At 43.8% G+C, this 19,866-nt stretch overlaps 1 protein-coding gene and 1 long non-coding RNA gene across 9 annotated transcripts in view; one reads left to right on the top strand and one right to left on the bottom strand.

The window, feature by feature from the left end:
- Positions 1–19,866, bottom strand: part of Chek2 (checkpoint kinase 2) — a 34,957-nt gene that overhangs the window by 9,566 nt on the left and 5,525 nt on the right. For 7 of the 8 annotated variants that reach the window (XR_013106955.1, XR_013106953.1, XR_013106954.1 and 4 more), the window contains 7 exons: positions 16,230–16,354; positions 15,978–16,125; positions 15,099–15,189; positions 8,154–8,262; positions 5,995–6,048; positions 3,378–3,439; positions 1,476–1,575 (listed from right to left, as the gene is read on the bottom strand). Coding sequence is in view for 5 of the 8 variants with exons in the window: in XM_076922378.1 (XP_076778493.1) it covers positions 1,476–1,575; positions 3,378–3,439; positions 5,995–6,048; positions 8,154–8,262; positions 15,099–15,189; positions 15,978–16,125; positions 16,230–16,354 (689 nt within the window). In the remaining 3 variants the exon portion in view is untranslated. Of the gene's footprint in view, positions 1–1,475; positions 1,576–3,377; positions 3,440–5,994; positions 6,049–8,153; positions 8,263–15,098; positions 15,190–15,977; positions 16,126–16,229; positions 16,355–19,866 lie in introns of those variants that run through there. The other variant, XM_076922381.1, reaches the window with a different exon arrangement.
- Positions 4,712–16,290, top strand: LOC143437545 (uncharacterized). The gene is made up of 4 exons (XR_013106957.1): positions 4,712–5,374; positions 9,102–9,266; positions 13,300–14,259; positions 16,154–16,290. It is a non-coding gene; the product is annotated as an uncharacterized LOC143437545 (long non-coding RNA).

The following is a 19,866-nucleotide window of genomic DNA, read 5'->3' as shown; positions in this document are numbered from 1 at the left end:
CATCTGTCACAAGATCTGATGCCCTCTTCTAGTGTGTGTGAAGACAGCTACAGTGTGCTTATATACATACAATAAATAACTAAAATCTTTTTTTTTTTTAAGTGAACCGTGAAGCTAAGCGTGGTGGTGCACTCTTGTACTCTAAGCACTTGGGAGGTGAAAGCAGAAGACAAAAGTTCAAAGCCAAGTTGACTACAGAGTGAAGTTAAGGTCAGCCTATGCTATATGAGATCCTATCTAAAATATAAAGCTTACAAAGGGCAATAGGTAATTACCAGGGATACAGGTAATGTGGTGTGAGTGTGTGAGAGTGTGTGTGTGAGTGTATATGTTGTGAGTGTTGTGAATATGTATGATGTGTGTGTGAGCATGTGTGCGCATGTAGTGTGTTGGGTGTGTTGTGTGTATGTATGAGTGTAGTGTGTGTAGTGTGTGTGGTGTGTATATGTAGTGTGTATGTGGTATACGTGTGACTGTGTGTGAATGTAGTATGTGTGTGGTGTGTGCCTATGTATGTGAGAGTGTTCTGCGTCTGTGTGTGAATGTGTGTATGAGTGTTGTGTGTATTGTGAGTGTATGAGTGTGGTGTGTGGAAGAGTGTATGTGATAATGGTGGGGTATGTGAGTGGTGTGTGTGTGGGTATGTGTATGAGAATGTGGTGTGTGTATGTAGATTTATATAGAGAGCTGTGGGTTCCATCCCCAGGACTCTGTGTGTGTGTGTGTGTGTGTGTGTGTGTGTGTGTGTGTGTGTGTATCTATATATATAGGGCTGTGCATTCTATCCCCAGGACTGTGAAAAGAAAAGAAAAAGAAAGGTGGGGAGAGGTTGTGACAGGATCTAAAATGAAGGGAAAGTATTGAGTCCTCAATGTTCCTATGGAACACAGTATAGGATTGTAGAACAATCGTCTACCTCAATCATCCCAACTGGTCGGCCTTGCTTTCACCCTCACCTTTACACTCTGCAAACCAAGTCACTGCCACAAGGGTCGGGTAGGTGCAAAATCAGTGCGCCTCCAGACAGGTGGCATAAGGTGGCATAGGTGGGTTAATGGATTTTGTTTTTCCTGAGATAGGAGAGAGGGGGGGAGGGGAGGGAGGGAGAGAGAGAGAGAGACAGAACAAGAACCAAGGCTTCATGCATGCTAGGCAACCACTCAACCTCTGAAGCATTCTCCATTTTTATTTGAAACAAGTTCTCTCTAAATTGCTGGAGGGAGCTGGTTTTGAACTTGAGATTCTTGCCTTAACCTCCCTAAACAGCTGAGATTCCAGGCTGTGCCAGCAGACCTGGCGATATGCTTGCTTCCTCAGTTCCCTTCTCAGGGTCTCTTACACACATGGCAAGAGCTTGATCATCTGAGTGATAGGGGGAAGGGACTTTTGGTTTGGTTTTTTGCCTAGAGCAGAATGACACAGACACAGAACCTCAGTCCCTTGGCCCTTGCCTGACACCAGAGGGCTTCTCTTACCTGTACAGCTAAAAGCATCTGATAGAAATAGAGCTTGCAGGTGGCTTCTTTCAGGCGTTTGTTCCCCACCACCCGGTCAAACAGCTCTCCTCCTTCCATCCTGAAACACAAACAGAGGAGGACCTTCATCCCTGGATGAATAGCACCAAGGAAATAAACTCATCTAACCCCTAAAAATAAGAATGGGGTGGGGGGAGGGGGGAGCAGATGAGCACCTGCCTCACGTCAGAGGCCACGGCCTGCACCTCCAGCACTAAAACATGGCTCATGTTTTTCTCAGTCTCAACATCACTTTTAAAATTCATGAGCTCGGCTAGGCAGGATGGAACACACCTTTAACATCAGCACCCAGGCAGAGCTCAAAGCCGCAGGCCAGCCAGAGATAATGAGAGGCCTTCTCAAAATAAATATGCCAGACTACGTTCGGTGAGGCAGGTCTTTCATCCTGGCACTTGGGAGGCAGAGGCAGGCTGATCTCTGCGTTAAGATGATCCAGCCTAGTCTACAGAGTGAGTTCCAGCTCAGCCAAGCTACAAAGAGTAACCCAGTCTCCAAAAGCCAAAAATAAATTCATACATAAATAAGCAAATAGGTAAGTCATCTTCTTGAGGGCTGGAGAAATAGCCAGGCCAAAGAAACTCATAAGGAGAGGCTATCAGCATATCAGAGCATGGGCTGGCTTCAGGCCCACGCTATTCACTCTCATGTGGCTCCTCACAGCTCTTTTCTCCTCTACCCCACCAGAACCTCTCCAGCTCATGGGCTCCCTTCCCTCAGCTTCTCATTCCCATCTAACCCTGCCATTCCAGCCATGTCTCTCTTAGCCCCCTCTCCTCTTTGGGAGCTTGATCTCCCCTCCCCCCTCCCCTCTCTGCTTCCCCCCTTCCCCCTTTCCCTTCTCTCCCTCTTCCCCCTCCTCCCCCCATCTCTCTCTTCTCTCATGGCCAGGTTCAGTCTCTTGGCCATGCTTCATCTGCTTCTTCCTCTCCCTCCCTGCTCTGGAATCTTCCAGCTGCCTCTGCCTGTGCTCTCCCTTAAATACACAATAACAACCTTCTCCTTCAGGCTGCGTCCTGGTTTCTCTCATTCCTCTTACAGAAGACCCGAGTTCAGTTCCCAGCACCCACATCCGACTCACAACTGCCTGTAACTCCATCTCCATCTCCAAAGCCCATGTCTGAGCTCTATGGGCATATGTACACACTGGCACAGACACGTTAACTAAAAGTAATCAAAGTTAATGATCTCATAAGCCTCATCCATAATCAGATGCCCCTGTAGTAAAAGGGGGAAAGATAGAATACACAGTAAGCAATGGAGTCTTCTATGGGAACTTTTAAAAAATCTGACTTTACCAGGGTAGTGTTGGCACCCACCTTTGATCCCAGTACTTGGAAGCAGATCTCTGAGTTCGAGGCCAGCCTGGTCTACAGAAAGTTCTAAGACTGCCAGGGCTACACAGAAAAACTCTTGTCTTGAAAACCCAAAAGAGAAAATGAAGAAATAAAAATCTGATTCCAGGAGCTGGAGAGAGGCCCAGAGATTTGTATTCCTACAGTGTTCCTACATGCTGGTGGAGTGGAAATAGACTACCAAGCTGGGCCAGACAACTGGGTCTGATGCCCAGTTCAATTCTTCATAGCTGTAGGTCTTTGGGTGAGCTATTTAATCCCTCTAAGCTAAACAATAATAACAAAGTTAAATTTAAAATATTTGTCTTCGCTTTCTTTAGACAGTCCTGGGACTCTGTATACCAGGCTGGCCTTGAACCCACAGACATTCACCTGCCTCCTGAGTGCCGGGATTAAAGGGTGCACCACCAACTCCTGGCTAATCTGCATTTAATTCTTTGCTGGCTTATAAGACTTACATGGAAACATAAATTTAAATGTTACTACTTACAATTCCAGAACAATGTAATAATCTTCTGCATCAAAAACATCTTTGATCTTGATGATACATGGCTATAAGAGAGAGGAAAGGAAAAAATGAGGAACTCCAGAAAGGAAACCTTCAGACACAGAACCTGAGGCGTCAGGAGGAAGAAGAACAGGCACTGGGTCCTTGTCTGGAAATGCTGTTGAGTTGAGCACAGGAGAAGCCAGAATGGAAGGAAGCTGACTCCTCACTGAGAACTCACACAAGAAACACATCATCGTACAGAGTCAGTAAGGAGTAATTCACGCCTGCATAGGAGCCTGCCTAGGCATGATGGCAGGTTTTCCCAGACTTCCTCCTCATTCCTCGAGGAACCTGACAAGAGGCATGAAAAACAGCAGTGGCTGGATGCTCCAGGGTGGGGGTGGAGCATTTTCTCAGCAGGCTTGAGATCCGAAATTCAATCCCAGCATAGGAGCCAAATCCCTTTTCTCAGTAGGACACAAGATCAGAGACCATGAAGCTATTTTGTAATTCCAGCACTTGGGAAGGCAAGGATGGAAAATTAAGAATTCAAGGCCACTCTCAGCTATAAAGCAAGTTCAAGGCTAGCCTGGGCAACAAGAGAACCAATAACAAAGAAGGCTAGAGAGGAAACCCAATTATACTCCCAGATACCAGATTCCTGCAGCTCCCGCAGTAGAGCCACGGAGAATGGAACCTGTATGATAAGATCCTCTCACTGTATAAGACCTTTCAAGCATGGTTAATAGTTTATCATCTGTGCTGGGGACACAGCACTGTGGGCGGGGAAGAACAGGTTTAGATTCTCTAGAATGAAGCATTACGAAAGAGACTGACTATCAGGAATACAGAAGCCAGCATGCAGAACTGATCACAAAGGACTCAAAGAGAGAGCCTATAATCCTTTAAGGTTTGAGACTGTAACAAGTTCTTCATGGTTCCCTGTAACTGTTGCTCTGTGTCTTCCTGCGGTGAACTGTTATAGGACAGTCAGCACAGTCAGCGAATGCCAGCATCTTCCCAACATGGACCTGGAAAGACGGCTAAGTGCTAACGAGAGACTTCCACCTTCATAAGGCTGGAAATAACCAATGACACATTTAGGGAGATGGTATGTAATTGGAATGTATGCAGTGTTCTTTGCTTAATTATGTGTGTCTGTCATGTGTGGAGGTCAGAGAACTTGTGGGAATTAGTTCTCTTCTTCCTCCATGTGAGTCTCAAGGGATCAAACTCAGATGGCCAGGCTTAGCTGCAAGCTCCTTCACCGTGTGAGTCATTCTGCCAACAGCGAATGTGTTTTTTTAAAAAAAAGCAAAAAAACAAAAAACTGGGCAAAGCAGGCTGCGGCAGGAAGACTGCTTGAGCCAGGAATCAGGGCCTGGCCTGGCCAATTCAGCCAGTTCCTGTCGAAAAGAACAAAAACAAACTCCACTCAAGAGGTGGAGACAGAAGGATCACGTGGGTCCAGTATTCCCAGACTTGCCAGGGTAACAAGGCAGGGCTGTCTCCTAACAACAAAAAGAAAGTAAAGGAAGAAGGGGGGTGGGGGGAGGAGAAAAGGCAGAAGGAAAACAGAAGCAAGGAGAGTGGGGAAGGGAAGGAGGGGAAAGAGAAGAAGCTGCACATGAAATTCAGGACAGGCAAGCAGGAAGGCTGGCCGCTGGAGTGCGGAGGGTTAGCGGGCCCACTGATTTGTAAACAGGCTGTGGAGACATTGTATCGAACACAGTAATGTAGAATAAATAAACCTTCTAGGTCTTGAAGGGAAGTGAGGAGGAGGAATAGTGAAAAGAAATTCTGACTGAAGGTTAAAAGAGAGAAAAGGAAATCCTTAGTTACTCTGGGAAGACGTGGGTCAAGTTTAACTCCAACACCTACTGAGCCTGCGCTATAGGTTCTTATGAAGAGACTGAGAGAACCAGAGAAGCCAGTACCAGCCCCGTGCGCTACAGCCCCGTGACTTTCACAGGCGTAAAGTCATCCTTACAAAACAGGTAAGGACCACTTATATCCAACTCGGCTCCCCATGCCAATGAATCAGATGTAACAATGGTCTTCTTTCCTGTCAGACACCATGGGTTTAACTGATTTAATCCAAACAAAAGGTATTTATTTAAAAGGACCCAAATTTCAGATATAACCTCATTAAACTTTCATTTTCTTTGCAAATATAACTAATCTTTATAAGCTTTTTGTCAAGCTCTCAATAAAAATACTGAGAATTATTAAATCATGAAGTCATGAAGCCTTTTACACAGGACTGTATTTCTTTTTTTCTTTTCTTTTCTTTTTTTTTTTTTGGTTTTTCGAGACAGGGTTTCTCTGTGTAGTTCTAGCTATCCTGGAACTCACTCTGTAGACCAGGCTGGCCTCAAACTCAGAAATCCGCCTGCCTCTGCCTCCCAAGTGCTGGGATTAAAGGCGTGCACCACCATTGCCCGGCCAGGACTGTATTCTTAAAACTTTGAAGTAAAACTGGTCCGAGGTAAATGAGAGCCGGGTCCATGTGTATTTTCACATACACACAAAGGAGTCCAAACTAGCCGCCTACGGCAACGCTTCGTACACTTCCCGTATTTTGAGACAAGTCACTACAAGTGACAGCGATACTTACATGATTTAGTTTCTTCAAAATTTCTATTTCAGTTTCCACACTGCGAGCTGTGTCCTTAAGTAAACAGGACAGCATTAGAGTTCATTAGTAACAATAATCATAATGGCCAGTATTTTAAAAATATATTTATAGTTAAGCTTCATTTAGGATGAATGAGTTACAAACCAGGCTCTGCTCATACAGACGACAAGTCTACATAGTTATATAAGATGAACTTTAGCTAAGAAACCCAGATTCAACATTTTTTTTAATGTTTACTTTTTTCACTTTTATGTACATTGGTGTTTCGCCTGCATGTATGTCTGTGTCAGGGTGTCCAGTCCCCTGGAACCAGGGTTACACACACTGCTGTGAGCCACTATGGCGGCACTAAGAATTGAACACCGGTCATCTAGAGGACCAGCCAGTGCTCTTAACCACTGAACCATCTCTCCATCCCCCACCCCCAGATTAAAAATGTCTAAATCCACTTTTTCTTTCTGCTTTCATACTGGTTACTATGTTGCAGGAGCAGGGGTAGGGTGAGGACGGTCTGGTAACTGAGAGGTCATACAGAGTCCAATGAATGGATGAGAACAATTAAGAAATAAGAATTGGTTCTAAGTTTTCAACAACCTAGGAGATATCTTTTCCTCCCTAAATGGGAAGCAAATCCAGAACTGTGAGGTCAAGTTATAGACCTATAACGAATTGAACACAGACCGGAAATTCCTCCTGCCATGTAAGAATAGAATTATCTTGGGGAAAACAATTTGAAGAATGTTAAAGCCAGAAACAGCTGGCTAGAAAGGAAGAAGTGCCTGGGCCCTGCTTTTGCCCTACTTTGTCTGGTTATATGTGGAAAAAAAAACAAACAATACAGTTGGCCACTTCACTCTCTCGGTAAATGTGATTACAGAAACAGTTATAAACAGCTGCTACATAAAAATAATTTACATCCTAAAAACCTGAAACCGAGAACTAAAACTGTCATCTCAGTGGAAGAGTACTGGTCTGTCATTCCCGAGTCCCTGGGTTTTATAGATATGTGTTTCTATAACTAACTCCTAGCCACTGCCGCAACACCCAAAAGGACAAAGAATTTGAAGTTACCTCAACAACCAAGCAAAGAATTATCTGCATAAATTATGATGAAGTTGGAGGCATTCCTTCCCAGAGATGTCTTTGAGAATCTGTTTAAATCTGTCTGATATTTATCCAGAACATATGTAGTGGTCACCTCAGAACCGGATATCAGTGTCTCAAATGCAACTGATTGACTGTTTGTTAAACACACAAGACCTTACAGAGCAAATGGGGTCAGCAGGGCGTAGGGAAAGAGATTGCTATTCTCCTTTACTGTTTTCAAATCCATAGCTGCAGTCAGGGGAACTGCACCATCAAACTGAGAGAAAATAAACAGTGACGCCTCTGTCAGGAGTGGTAGTGCACACCTGCAATTCTAGCACCTCAGAGGAGGCTTTTGAGGACAGTCTGAGCTATGTGAGAGTCATAACCTCAAAAAAAAAAAAATGCTTTGAAGTAAAAAGTAATCACCATAATTTGTAGAATGAGTCAAAATGCTACACTGTGGGTACTGAGCATTTTACACTGCAACAAATGTTTTCAAAAGAAATATTGATCATAGCACTTAGGTCAGGATTAAACCCAGCTTTCGTACGACCATTTTTCCTTCTCACTAGACCTCTTAACTCTCAACAAGTTCCATTTCTGCCACAATATCCCAAGAGTTACTTCATTCAATGCTCAAAAGGACAGGCTGCAGTTAAACCACTGTAATAGAGCCCATGGATGACCAGGAGCAGTTTCTGTGAGGTGTGCACGTTGAGATCTGTCTCTAAACACCACAGTGTCTCCGCCAAGATGAGAGAGGCTGGAGGCAGTCGTGAGGCTGCACTGACCATCAGACCCGCTTCTCCCCCATCCCTTCATAGCTACTTTAGAACAAGAAAAAAGCCTGTTACCACGCACAGGATGACGTACAACCGATTATTTCTAAATTATAAATAAGTTTCTAGATTAACTAAAAGACACTTAAAAGTGTTCGGTGTTGTTTGGCAGACAAAAATTGCTACATCTAAGCTTCCTGAGACTGAGGCATACCCCAGAGTTACGTAAGGAAGTGTGAGAGTCGGGCAGCTGCCAACACAGGTACTTACAGCTTCTCTCGAGGCGCCCAGGGCAAACCTCCGCTTGCTGATGATCTTTATGGCCACTTTCTTACATGTTTTCCTCTCAAAAGCCATCTTTACCTCCCCACACGCACCACTAAGGGGAAATACACAGACAGTGACTTTTCAGGATGATCTTCATCATGAAACACACCATGTCCAAGTCTGCCTTGACAGTGAGAAACTAAAGAAGGGGCTGAAGAGGTTGTTCAGGTACTTGTCATGCAAGTGCAGAACCAGACTTCAAACACCCAGAACCCATGTAAACCAGGCAACATACAGCAAGACTGGAGGCAGAAACAAAAAAAAAAACTCCTCCAGAAGCTTCCAGGACAGCCTGCCACGCATGCACAGCAGAAAATAGAGACCCGGTCTCAAGGTAGAAGGGCGAGACCAACACTCAAGGCTGTCTTCTGAGCTCCACACAAATTCTCTGGCATGAACTCTTACACTTTCACACACACACACACACACACACACACACACACACACACGCACGCACACGTAGCATACACACATACATATATACACACACACACACATGGGCACTCACACACACATATACACATGAGTAGTATACACTCAAGCATACACACACACACACACACACACACACACACAGGTGCATACTGCTACATGTATACACAGCTACATGTACACACATATCTGTACACACACAGAAGAAATTAAGTATTGGGGGCTGGAGAGATGGCTCAGCAGTTAGGAGCACTGACTACTCTTCCAGAGGTCCTGAATTCAATTCCCAGCAACCACATGGTGGCTCACAACCATCTGTAATGGGATCCCATGCCCTCTTCTGGTGTGTCTGAAGACAGCTGCAGTGTACTCATATACATAAAATAAATAAGCCTTTAAAAAAAAAAGAAATTAAGTATTATCCATGTAACGTTTTTTTCATTGTCACTATGCTCAAAGAATACATTGAAACCAGAGGAAACTGCCAAGAGCACAACAGAAACACTGAGCTGGAGTGACTTCAGTCTCATCAGAGCCCTTGATTGTGAAAGTCCCAGAAAAATACTAAGAAAAAAAGAAAACTTACTTTCTCTAGAGGTCAGAGAAATATCTTCCTGATCAAAAGTGAGTACCCATGCTGGGAGTAGCACCCAACTGTAACTTAAGAGCTGAGAAGGTAGAGACAGAAGCACAGCAGCAAACCAAAGCCAAGGCCATCCAGGCCTGGAATTAAAAGGATAAAACACAGCCAGGTGGTGGTGTCACATGCCTTTAATCCCAGCAGGAGGCTCTCTGAACTCAAGGCCAGGTCTACAAGGGTAAGTTCCAGGACAGCCAGGGATATACACAGAGAAACCCTATCTAAGGAAATAAAAACAAAAACAAGCAAAAAGCAAAACAGTTACCCACAAATGATCTGCATACACAGCTGGAACCGTGAATCTCACCCTGTACCACATCCAGAAGTGCTATATCATTCAGCGGTGTCTTTCAATAATTTCTGACTCACTGAGGACCACCAATGGCAGAGGAGCACCACAGAGAATGTTATACAGATCACTCTTACCCACAGTAAATCTGTTCTGCAAAATTAAGACCCATCCTACCAATAACTACTGCAGTACGAGCCATACACGACCTGTCTGCAATGAGCTATGATAATGACCGGGTTCTGAGAGAGTATAAAAAAGGTTTCACATCTTTCTGATTGTGTTGAGTATAAGTAACATTAAATGTACCATGATAGTGATTTTCAAGTGTAAGACTGCGTCATATTTGGTACATATCCGATGTTCTGCAACTGCTACCATCCAGTTCCAGTTAGGGAAAACACCATTATACCTTGCCTCTAGCAATCACTAAATGGTTTTCTTAAAAATTACCTGATATTTCCTACCAATGAAATCATACTTCTTTCACTTAGTTTAATGTTCTCAAAGCTCATCTATGTTATAGCAATTACCAGTATGTCCTTCCTGGTCAAAAGTGAGTACCCATGCTGGGATTAACACACAACTGTAACTTAAGAGCTGAGACTTAATTACTTTCCCGATGCTGGACCCCGATGTGTTGATTTGGTCCTAACTTCTCTAGGAGCTGGAATATCCCACTACAACCTCTCGCTAGTTATTTATCCCTTCATCCCTCACCTTTGAGACAAAAGCCTTAGGTAGCTCAGGCTATCCTCGAATGACTTTTTTTTTTTTTTTTTTTTTTTTTTTTGAGACAGGGTTTCTCTGTATAACCTTGGCTGTCCTGGAACTCACTCTGTAGACCAGGCTGGCCTCAAACTCAGAAATCCGCCTGCCTCTGCCTCCCAAGTGCTGGGATTAAAGGCGTGCGCCACCACTTCCCGGCTCTCCAATGACTATTATGACAAGAATAACCTTTGAAAAAAAGCCTCAGGTAGTTCAGGCTATCCTCGGATGACTATTATGCCAAGGATACATTGAACTCCTAATCCTCCTGCTAAATTTTTTAAATTTTAAGTTCTTCAATTCCAAGTATGCCCCACCTTGCCCAGCAGTCAATCCTGTTAGGGATTGAACTAAACATTTTACACTATACTGCATGCCTACTTCAGAAGGGCAGGGGCTGACAAGATAGCCCAGCATATAGAAGTGACTGCCCCATATTCTGGTTAGGGTTGTTGTTGTTGTTGTTTGTCAACTTGGCTCAATATCGAGGATCATTTGCTAGAAGGAAATCTCACTCAAAAAACGCCTCCATTATAGTATCCGGTAGACAAGTCTGTGGGGCATTTTCTTGACTAATATGGGATGGCCCAGCCCAGTTTGTGCAGTACTGTGTGTCCTTAGAGTGTAAGAAAGCAGACTAATCAAGTCATGGAGACTGAGGCAGTAAGCAGTGCTCCTCCATGGCTGCTCTGCTTGAACTCCATCCCTCGAGGGTGGACCATAATTACAACAATAAAAGCCAAATACATTCTGCCCTCTCCAAGTTGCTTTTGGTCAGTGTTTATCACAGCAACAGGAAGCAAAGCAGTTCAATCCTCATACCAGCAGTGGAGGACACATGGATGGATGCAGCCAGGCTGTTTGGGGGGATTATAGGACTTTGGAACTTTGGGCTGGAAAAACTATTGGGTACTAAGAGATTGATGAGTTGTTCTGTAGACAGTGCTGAGAGGAATACAAATAACAGGCCTGGCCTGTGGAGTTTCAGAGGGAAACTTCAGAGTGCCTTAAAGGCCTTATTATAGCCTTTTGTGTGATATTTTCAATTAAGATTCTGTAAAGCCTGGAGAGATGGCTCAGAGGTTAAAAGCACTGACTGCTCTTCCAGAGGTCCTGAGTTCAATTCCCAGCAACCACATGATGGCTCACAACCATCTGTAATGAGATCTGGTGCCCTCTTCTGGCCTGCAGGCATGCATGCATGCAGAATGTTTTATACATAATAAATAAATAAATCATAAAAAATAAAAAAGAAATTCTATGAAAGTGAGGTTGGGTGAAGTGATGCATGCCTTTAATTACAGGACTTGGGAGGCTGGAACAGCAGATCTTTGGGAGTTTCGAAGCCAGCCTGCTCTACAAAGTGAGTTACAGGACAGCCAGGGATACACAGAGAAACCCTGTCTCAAAAAACAAAAACAAAAACAAAACAAAACAAACAAACAAACAACAACAACAAAAAACACTCTGGCTGCTCTTCTAAAGGTCCTGAGTTCAATTCCCTGCACCCACATGGTGGCTCACAACCATCTGTAAAGGGATCCGATGCCCTCTACTGATGTGCAAGTGTACATGCCAGCAGCACTTTGTATACAAAATAAATAAGTCTAAAAAAAAATACTAATTTTGAAGGCACAAAGGGGTTGTGGCTTGGCACCTTGTGGCAGGATTGCAGCATCCCTGAAGAGAAGCCAGGAGGTCACTCACAAAGATACAAACTCAGCTGCAGACAGCCTATAATGCCAATGTCCAGACTGTAGGGTGACCACGGAGGAAGGCAGCAGGGTGAAGTGGTGCCAGCCTGCAACTCCAAGACAAGCTGTGTGTGCTATGGAGGGGTAGGGGGTGGGAGGGGGGGGGGGGAGAGAAGTGAAGCTGCTCATGGCTTCTTAGTCCAAAAGATCAGGAGTGGGACCCAGACCTTGGCCACTGAACTCCTTAGACTGTTACAATTTGCTTTTTGCTTTGATCTGATTGTAACCCTGGTTTTTTCTTAAAGTAATAAAACTTTAAAAAAACAAAACAGGAATTCACAGTTAAGACACTTCGATTATTTTTGAGAACTTGAACTTTTATATTGATGAGACTTTTTTTTTTTTAATGTATACGGCTGCTTTTCCTACCTATCTGTGTGTAGTACACCAGAGACTAGAAGAAGGTATCAGATCCCCTGGAATAGAGTTATAGGCAGTTATGAGCCATCATGCAGATACCAGTTATCAAACTTGGGTCCTCTAAAAGAGCAACCAGTGTTCTTACTTGCTAAGTCATTCTCTAGTTTCAAATTCTCTTTTCAAAAGACCGTGGGACTTGGGGGAAAAAAAAAAAAAAAAGACCGTGTTTCACACTGTGACACTAATTTTTGTTTTCTGTTGTTGTTGTTGTTGTTATTTGGGGGTTTTGTTTGTTTTGGTTTTTCTTTTGAGACAGGGTCTCTCTACATAGCCCTGGCTGTCCTGGAACTCACTATGTAGACCAGGCTGGCCTAGAATTCACAAAGCCACAAGCTTCTGCCTCCCAAGTACTGGGATTAAAGGCATACATCACCACTCCCAGCCCATGACATCAGTATTAATATGACATCTTGGGGACAAACAAGGAAGGAAAGGTTATGATAGTGATGTTTGTATGTCAAGTTGATGAGGAATCAATTGTACTGGGTTTTTGTTGTTGTTGGTTTTGGTTTGGTTTTTTTTTTTTGGGGGGGGGAGGTTATTTGTTTTGTTTGCTTTGGTTTTTTGTTATGTTTTTGTCAACTTGACACAAACTACAATCATCTGGGAAGACAGAACCACAATAGGAAAAAAAAGTCTCCATCGCATCGGCTTTTACATAAGTCTGTGGGGCATTCTCTTGATTAATGATTGATGCAGGTGGTCCTGGATTATAGAAGGAAGCAGGCTGAGCAAGCCATTGGGAAGCAGACTAACAGCAGCACTCCCCCACTGTATCTGCTTCAGTTCCTGTCTCTAGGTTCCTGCCCTGATTGAGTTCCTGCCTTGGCTTCACTCAGGGATGGACTGTGATCAGGATGTGTAAGCCGGATAAGTCCTTTCCTCGACAGGCTGGTTTCAATGGTGATGCTTATCACAGCAACAGAAAGCAAGTCAGGACATGAACAAGCCTGATGACCTGAATTCAATCTCTAGAATCTATGGTAGAAGGAGAAAGCTCCTGAAGCCTTTCCTCTGAGCTCCACGTACACACCGAGGTATACACATCACATGCATCTCAGACACAGACACACACACTCTTCATACACACAGCACATGCAATCACAGACACTTCATACACACACCATATACAATCACACATCAGAAACACAGCACATACAATCACACACTCTTCATACACATACCTCATACAATCACACACTCTTCATACACAGCACATACAATCACACACTCTTCATACATACACCACATACAATCATACATGCTCTTCATATACATACACACACACACAGAGAAGTAATTAAATAATTTTTAATTAACAAGAAATATACTGGATATAGTAGCTAATGCCTGTAGCCCTCAGGAGGTAAAACAGAAGAACTGCCCAAAAGTTTGAGGTCAGTGTGGGCTACACTGTGAGTTCATGCTAGTATAAGCTATGGAATCCCTGTCTCAAAAAAAAAAAAAAAAAAAAAAAAAAAAAGCCAAAAACTTAACTAATTAGGGGTAAGGCTCGGTAGTCTAACTTTGCCAAACATGCAGAGAATCCCGGATTTGAACACTAGCATTACTAAACACTAGACACACAAAGCAACGCAAGCATGATTACTCAGCACGCAGTGACATCTACCATCAAGCATGAAGACCTGAATTCAATCCACGTAGGAGAGACCTGACCCTGAACGCTGTCCTCCGGCCTCCACGTACTCACTGAGGCACGAGTGCGCCCACACACAGACACACGTGGTGAGTCATGGGTCATTAAAAGCTGCTTTTCAAATGTCATCACTAGCTAGGCAGGGTGAGGCAGGCTTGGGATCCCGTCTGGGGAGGTAGAGGTAAGAGTATCAGGAGTTCAAGATCGCTCTCGATTGCATAGTGAGGTGGAGTCCAGTGTAAGCTACATGAGGAAACAAACCAGCCAGGCAAGATGGTATCTATCTTAATCCAAGCACTTGGGAGGCAGAAGCAGGAGAATCTCTCTGAGTTCCAGGCCAGTCAGGGCAATAAAATAAAACCGTATGTTGAAAATTACTTAGTTAATTAAAATAAAATATAGCTGGGAAGATATCTTGGCCTATAAAACGTCTGCTACACAAGCATAAGGAGCTGAGTTCAGATACTCAGCCCCAGCCTTAAAAGCTTGTCTCTAATCCCAATATTGGCATGGTGAAGACCAGGACATTCTAGGGCTTGCTATGCAGCAAGGGAAGTTGAGTCAGAAAGCTCCAGGTTCAGTGAGCTACAAAATACAAGGGGCAAAGCCACTGAAAAAGATACCAATACTGTCCCCAGAACTCTACACAATCATCCTCACACAGACAAGCACATAGATCACACACACACACAAATAGTTATCAGAGAAGCCAAGCCTGGTGGCACAAACTAATCCAGGCACTAAAATCTATAAGGGAAAATGTCTATTTAAACTGATCCATTATCAAATAAATAAGTAGTACATGTATCACAAAGTTTAACAGCTATAAATAGTAATGCTATAAAATCAGGTATAAAAAAAACTAACTCATGAGAATACACAGGAAAAAAATGAGTTTTAGTTTATTATATAAAGAAAAAAAATTTACCTTCCAAGAGTTTTTGACATGATGTATTCGTCTCTTAATTCCTTAGGATAAACTGTCTGATCATCTACAGTCAGATCAAAAAATACAAAAACTGAGGGGGAAAGGACAGAAATGGGCTCGTTAATTCACGATTAAAAAACCAGTTCTCAAGTTTAACTACACACAGAATGTTAGGTACAGAATTACATTAATAGTGTAATACAAAATGAATTATTTTTAATGGGGGGTGGGGGGGACAAGATAGTTCGGTAAGTAAAAATGGCATGCTGTGTATGCCTAATGACTGAGTGTGGGCCTCAGAACCCACAGTGGAGTTGTTCTCTGACCCCTACAGGCATATTGTAACATGTAAGTCTACGCATGCACACACAAATCTCTCTCTCATTCTGTCTATCTGTCTCTCTCACACTCTCATTCTATGTCTGTCCCTCTCACTCTTATTCTATGTCTGTCTGTCTGTCTGTCTCTCTCTCACACACACACAATAAATGTAAACAGACAAGGTGGAAATGGGAGTATGACGCCTTACATCACCCACTGACCTCCACACCTACACAAATGCACAAACATATAAACCACACACACAAAGTAAGAACGCAGCACTCGGAAGGCAGAGGCAGGCAGGGTTCAAAACCACCCTGGTCTACATAGGGAATTCTAGGACAGCCATATAGTAAGACCTTGTCTCAAAAACAAAAAACAAACAAACAAACAAAAAAAAAAAACCCACAACTCAGGCAATGGAGTCAACTCTTGAAAGCTTTCGAATGCTGACTTACTGAATTTGACTGATTTAAAGCATAATCTACAGAGACACAAAAATTTCCCTTTACAGAGGAAGCTAAGAAGAGCTCATTAACCATAAGATAATAACATTACCTTTATTTCTACATAGTGAAAGTGCGATTTCAGAGTTGTTACTCAGAGGACAGCGTTTGCCTTTCCCGATAAGTTCAGTATTTACAAAGGTTCCGTTTCCACTGTGATCCTCTATGTATACGATGTAAGAATTTTTAGGGCCCATTTCCTAAAACAGAGAACATTTCACTTCCAAGTTTTGACAGCAGGAGGACACCCCAGAGCAATGACTAGATCACCGGGTCTCCAAAGAGAGAAGCAACTATCACCTACCCTGAAGATGCGAAAGTGCTTCTTGCTGTAAGTCCGGTACTTGTCCGTCCTTCTCAACAGTGGTCCATCAAAGCAATATTCGCAGCTCTTATCCCTCCCAAACCAGTAGTTGTCGCTGACACAGTCTGTTAATACAGAAACACATAGCAGAGAACGTATCAAAGTGTTAACTGGAGGAACAGACTGATTCTGTGGACTGGTGCACATGTGAGCCCAGCAGGACAAGCTCAAGAGACTTGCCGACAAGAAAGACACTGTCAAAACAGCAGTGTTTATAAGGGCTAGAGAGATGGCTCGGAGGTTAAGAGCACTGACTGCCCGTCCAGAGATCCCGAGTTCAATTCCCAGCAACCACATGGTGGTTCATAACCATCTGTAATGGGATCTGGTGCCCTCTACTGGTATGTCTGAAGACCGCTACAATGTATTCATATAAATAAAATAGATCTTTAAATAAATGTTACTTTAAAAAAAAAAAGAAGAAGAAGAAGAAGAAGAAGGGGTTGGAGAGATGGCTCAGAGGTTAAGAGCACTGACTGCTCTTGAGTTCAATTCCCAGCAACCACATGGTGGCTCGTAACCATCTATAATGGGATCTGATGCCCTCTTCTGGTGTGTCTGAGAACAGCAACAGTATAGTATACTCACATAAAATAAATCTTTAAAAAAAAAAAGACAATCAAAAGTATAGATTCAATATCAAAATTTTGTATTAAAAACTGGGGGGGGTGGGAGGACACTGGCTGGGGTATAAGTCAGTGCACACTGCAAAGTCAGCAAATTCAAGACCTTGGACTCAATGGGGGATACAGGAGGCGGGGAGTGGGGGGGAACCATTACAAAATAATGGCTTGGTTTTGTTTTAGGCTTTTTGTTATGTTATTTGACCCTGGTATTTGAGGCAGGGTCTCATACTCTCCAGGGTGGCTTCTAATTCTTTAAGTAGACAAGAATGACAGTCAACTTCTAATCCTTCTGCCTCAACTTTCCTGACACTAGGTTTGCAATCAAGTGCCAACCATTCCCAATTCATGTGGTGCTAGACATAAAACCCAGAGCTTTGTGCACACTAGGCAAATGCTCTACTGAGCCACATCCCAGCTATATTTACTTGTTCTTTGAGAGAGTCTCATGTAACCCAGCTGGACTTGAACTTACTATGCTGCTGAGGCTGGCCACAAATTCCTGATAGCCCTGCCTCAGCCTCCCAAGTGCCAAGAATACAGGCATGTGTCACTACACCAGGCTCTAACACTGGGTTAAATAATTGATGGTTTATATATAACCGTGAAATGATGAGCAGCCATTGAGACTCCTTGAAACCCAGCACTCAGGAAGCAGAAGCAGGAAGATCTCTGAGTTCACAGCCAGCCTGGTCTACAGAGTGAAGTGAGTTCCAAGACAGTCAAGGCTACACAGAAAAAAACCCCCATCTTAAAAAAACCAAAGAACTTCTTTAAAAACTTCTCAAATAGTTTCGTTTTGGGGTTTTTGTTTTTGTAATGATTTTGAAAAATATTTAGTCACCTGCATGTTACCTTCCTGAGGTTTCCTACTGCGTTCAGTACAAAATCTACAATCTTCTTCATATCCTACCGGGTGCTCAGGCCTAGGCACTTGCCTCCATGATGCCTCTCCCCCTTGCTAACTATCCACAGTCCCACTGGTCTCGATTTCACTGCCCAAACAAGCCAGACACACCATATTCCTACAGTGTAGCCGTTTTCCCAAAGCTTAAAACCTTCCATCTTGATCTTGGAGGAAGACACTTTAAGATATGAAAAGAAAAGGGAGGTGAAGCAAGAGGATATTTTAAGAAAGGATACACACACACACACACACACACACACACACACACAAGGTGAAACAATAGCTTGGTCTAAAGGGGAGATGCAATAACTCCATCCTTTAGGCAGGCTCCTTAAGACAAAAAATACAACTGAAAATAGCTTTTGACCAGATTCACTAAGCCCACCCTCTCCAGGAGTACATAAGCAAAAAAGACTGCCTCAAGTCACTTAGACAACAAGACAAGCAGCAAAGAAGACACTCCGCCTGCAAGAAGCAGAGACCAGCCTAGACCAGCTTGCCTGGATGAGGCTGAGACCACTTGAGCCATCAGGATAGGGGAAGCTCCAGCCTGGTGAGTGGTCTGCAGGCCGTGCAGCCTAAGTAACCCCAGTGGAGCTCATGGGCTCACCAAGGTGGACTTCAGTGCTATGTACACTCTGCTCGGTCTTAGTTAAGGCTGTACTGCTGTGAACAGACACCATGACCGAGGCAACTCTTTTTTTTAAAAGATTTATTTATTTTATGTATATGAGTACACCATTACTCTCTTCAGACACACCAGAAGAGGGCATCAGACCCCATTGAGGATGGTTGTGAGCCACCATGTAGTTGCTGGGAATTGAACTCAGAGCCTCTGGAAGAGCAGTCAGTGCTCTTTAACCACTGAGCCATCTCTCCGTGCCCAAGGCAACTCTTTTAAGGACAACATTTAATTGGGGCTGGCTTACAGGTTCAGAGGTTCAGTCCATTATTATCAAGGCAGGAACATGGAAGTGTCCAGGCAGGCATGGTGCAGGAGGAGCTGAGAATTCTACATCTTCATCTGAAGGCTGCTAGAAGACTGACTTCCAGGCAGCTAGGATGAAGGTCATAAAGCCCATGAACACAGTGACACACCTACTCCAACAAGGCCACACCTACTCCAACAAGGCCACAGCCACTCTAACAAGGCCACACCTACTCCAACAAGGCCAAATCTACTCCAACAGGGCCACAGCTACTCTAACAAGGCCACGCCTCCTCCAACGAGGCCACAACTCCTCCAATGAAGCCACACCTCCTCCACCAGGGCCACACCTTCTCTAAAAGGGCAACACCTCTTCCACCAGGGCCACACCTCCTCCAACAAAGCCACACCTACTCCAACAGGGCCACACCTTTTAATAGTGTGGCTAGAACATATACAAACCATCACAGCTCCCTACCTGGGGTGAGCAGACATCTGTTCACTTCTGCCCAGGAATAGTGTCACACAATACTTCAAACTACATGAAACTCACGTCCTCTCTCCGTTTGTGTTGAGAGTCAAATATTAGCCAAAGATGAGTTTGGACTTAAATCTTCCAACTTATATCTCACTACCTCACTGATTATCACAATAAGGTCCTGCTCAGTTACTCTTCAAAGATGACCCCTTAGTATACTTCTCTGTAAACCACCTTCCTGATTTTCCCTTTTAGAACACGAAGTCCAAGAGGTCAGCTGTAAACATCTTATTCAACAGTGTAGCTCCAGGCAGGTTGGTGGTGGCACAAACTTACTTTTTTTTTTTTTTTTTTTTTTTTTTGGTTTTTGGAGACAGGGTTTCTCTGTGTAGCCCTGGCTGTCCTGGAACTCACTCTGTAGACCAGGCTGGCCTTGAACTCAGAAATCCGCCTGCCTCTGCCTCCCCCTCCCAAGTGCTGGGATTAAAGGCGTGCACCACCACTGCACAAACTTTTAATCCCAGCACTGAGAGGCAGAGACATACAGATTTCTGTGAATTCAATGCCAGCCTGGCATGCATAGTGAGTTCCAGGACAACTAGGGTTGTACAAACTGTCTCAAAAAGCAGGGGAGGGGAAAA

The sequence above is a fragment of the Arvicanthis niloticus genome, chromosome 24 (genome assembly GCF_011762505.2).
Source record: "Arvicanthis niloticus isolate mArvNil1 chromosome 24, mArvNil1.pat.X, whole genome shotgun sequence".
Taxonomy (NCBI): Eukaryota; Metazoa; Chordata; class Mammalia; order Rodentia; family Muridae; genus Arvicanthis; species Arvicanthis niloticus.
This window is presented reverse-complemented; position numbering and strand designations above follow the sequence as displayed.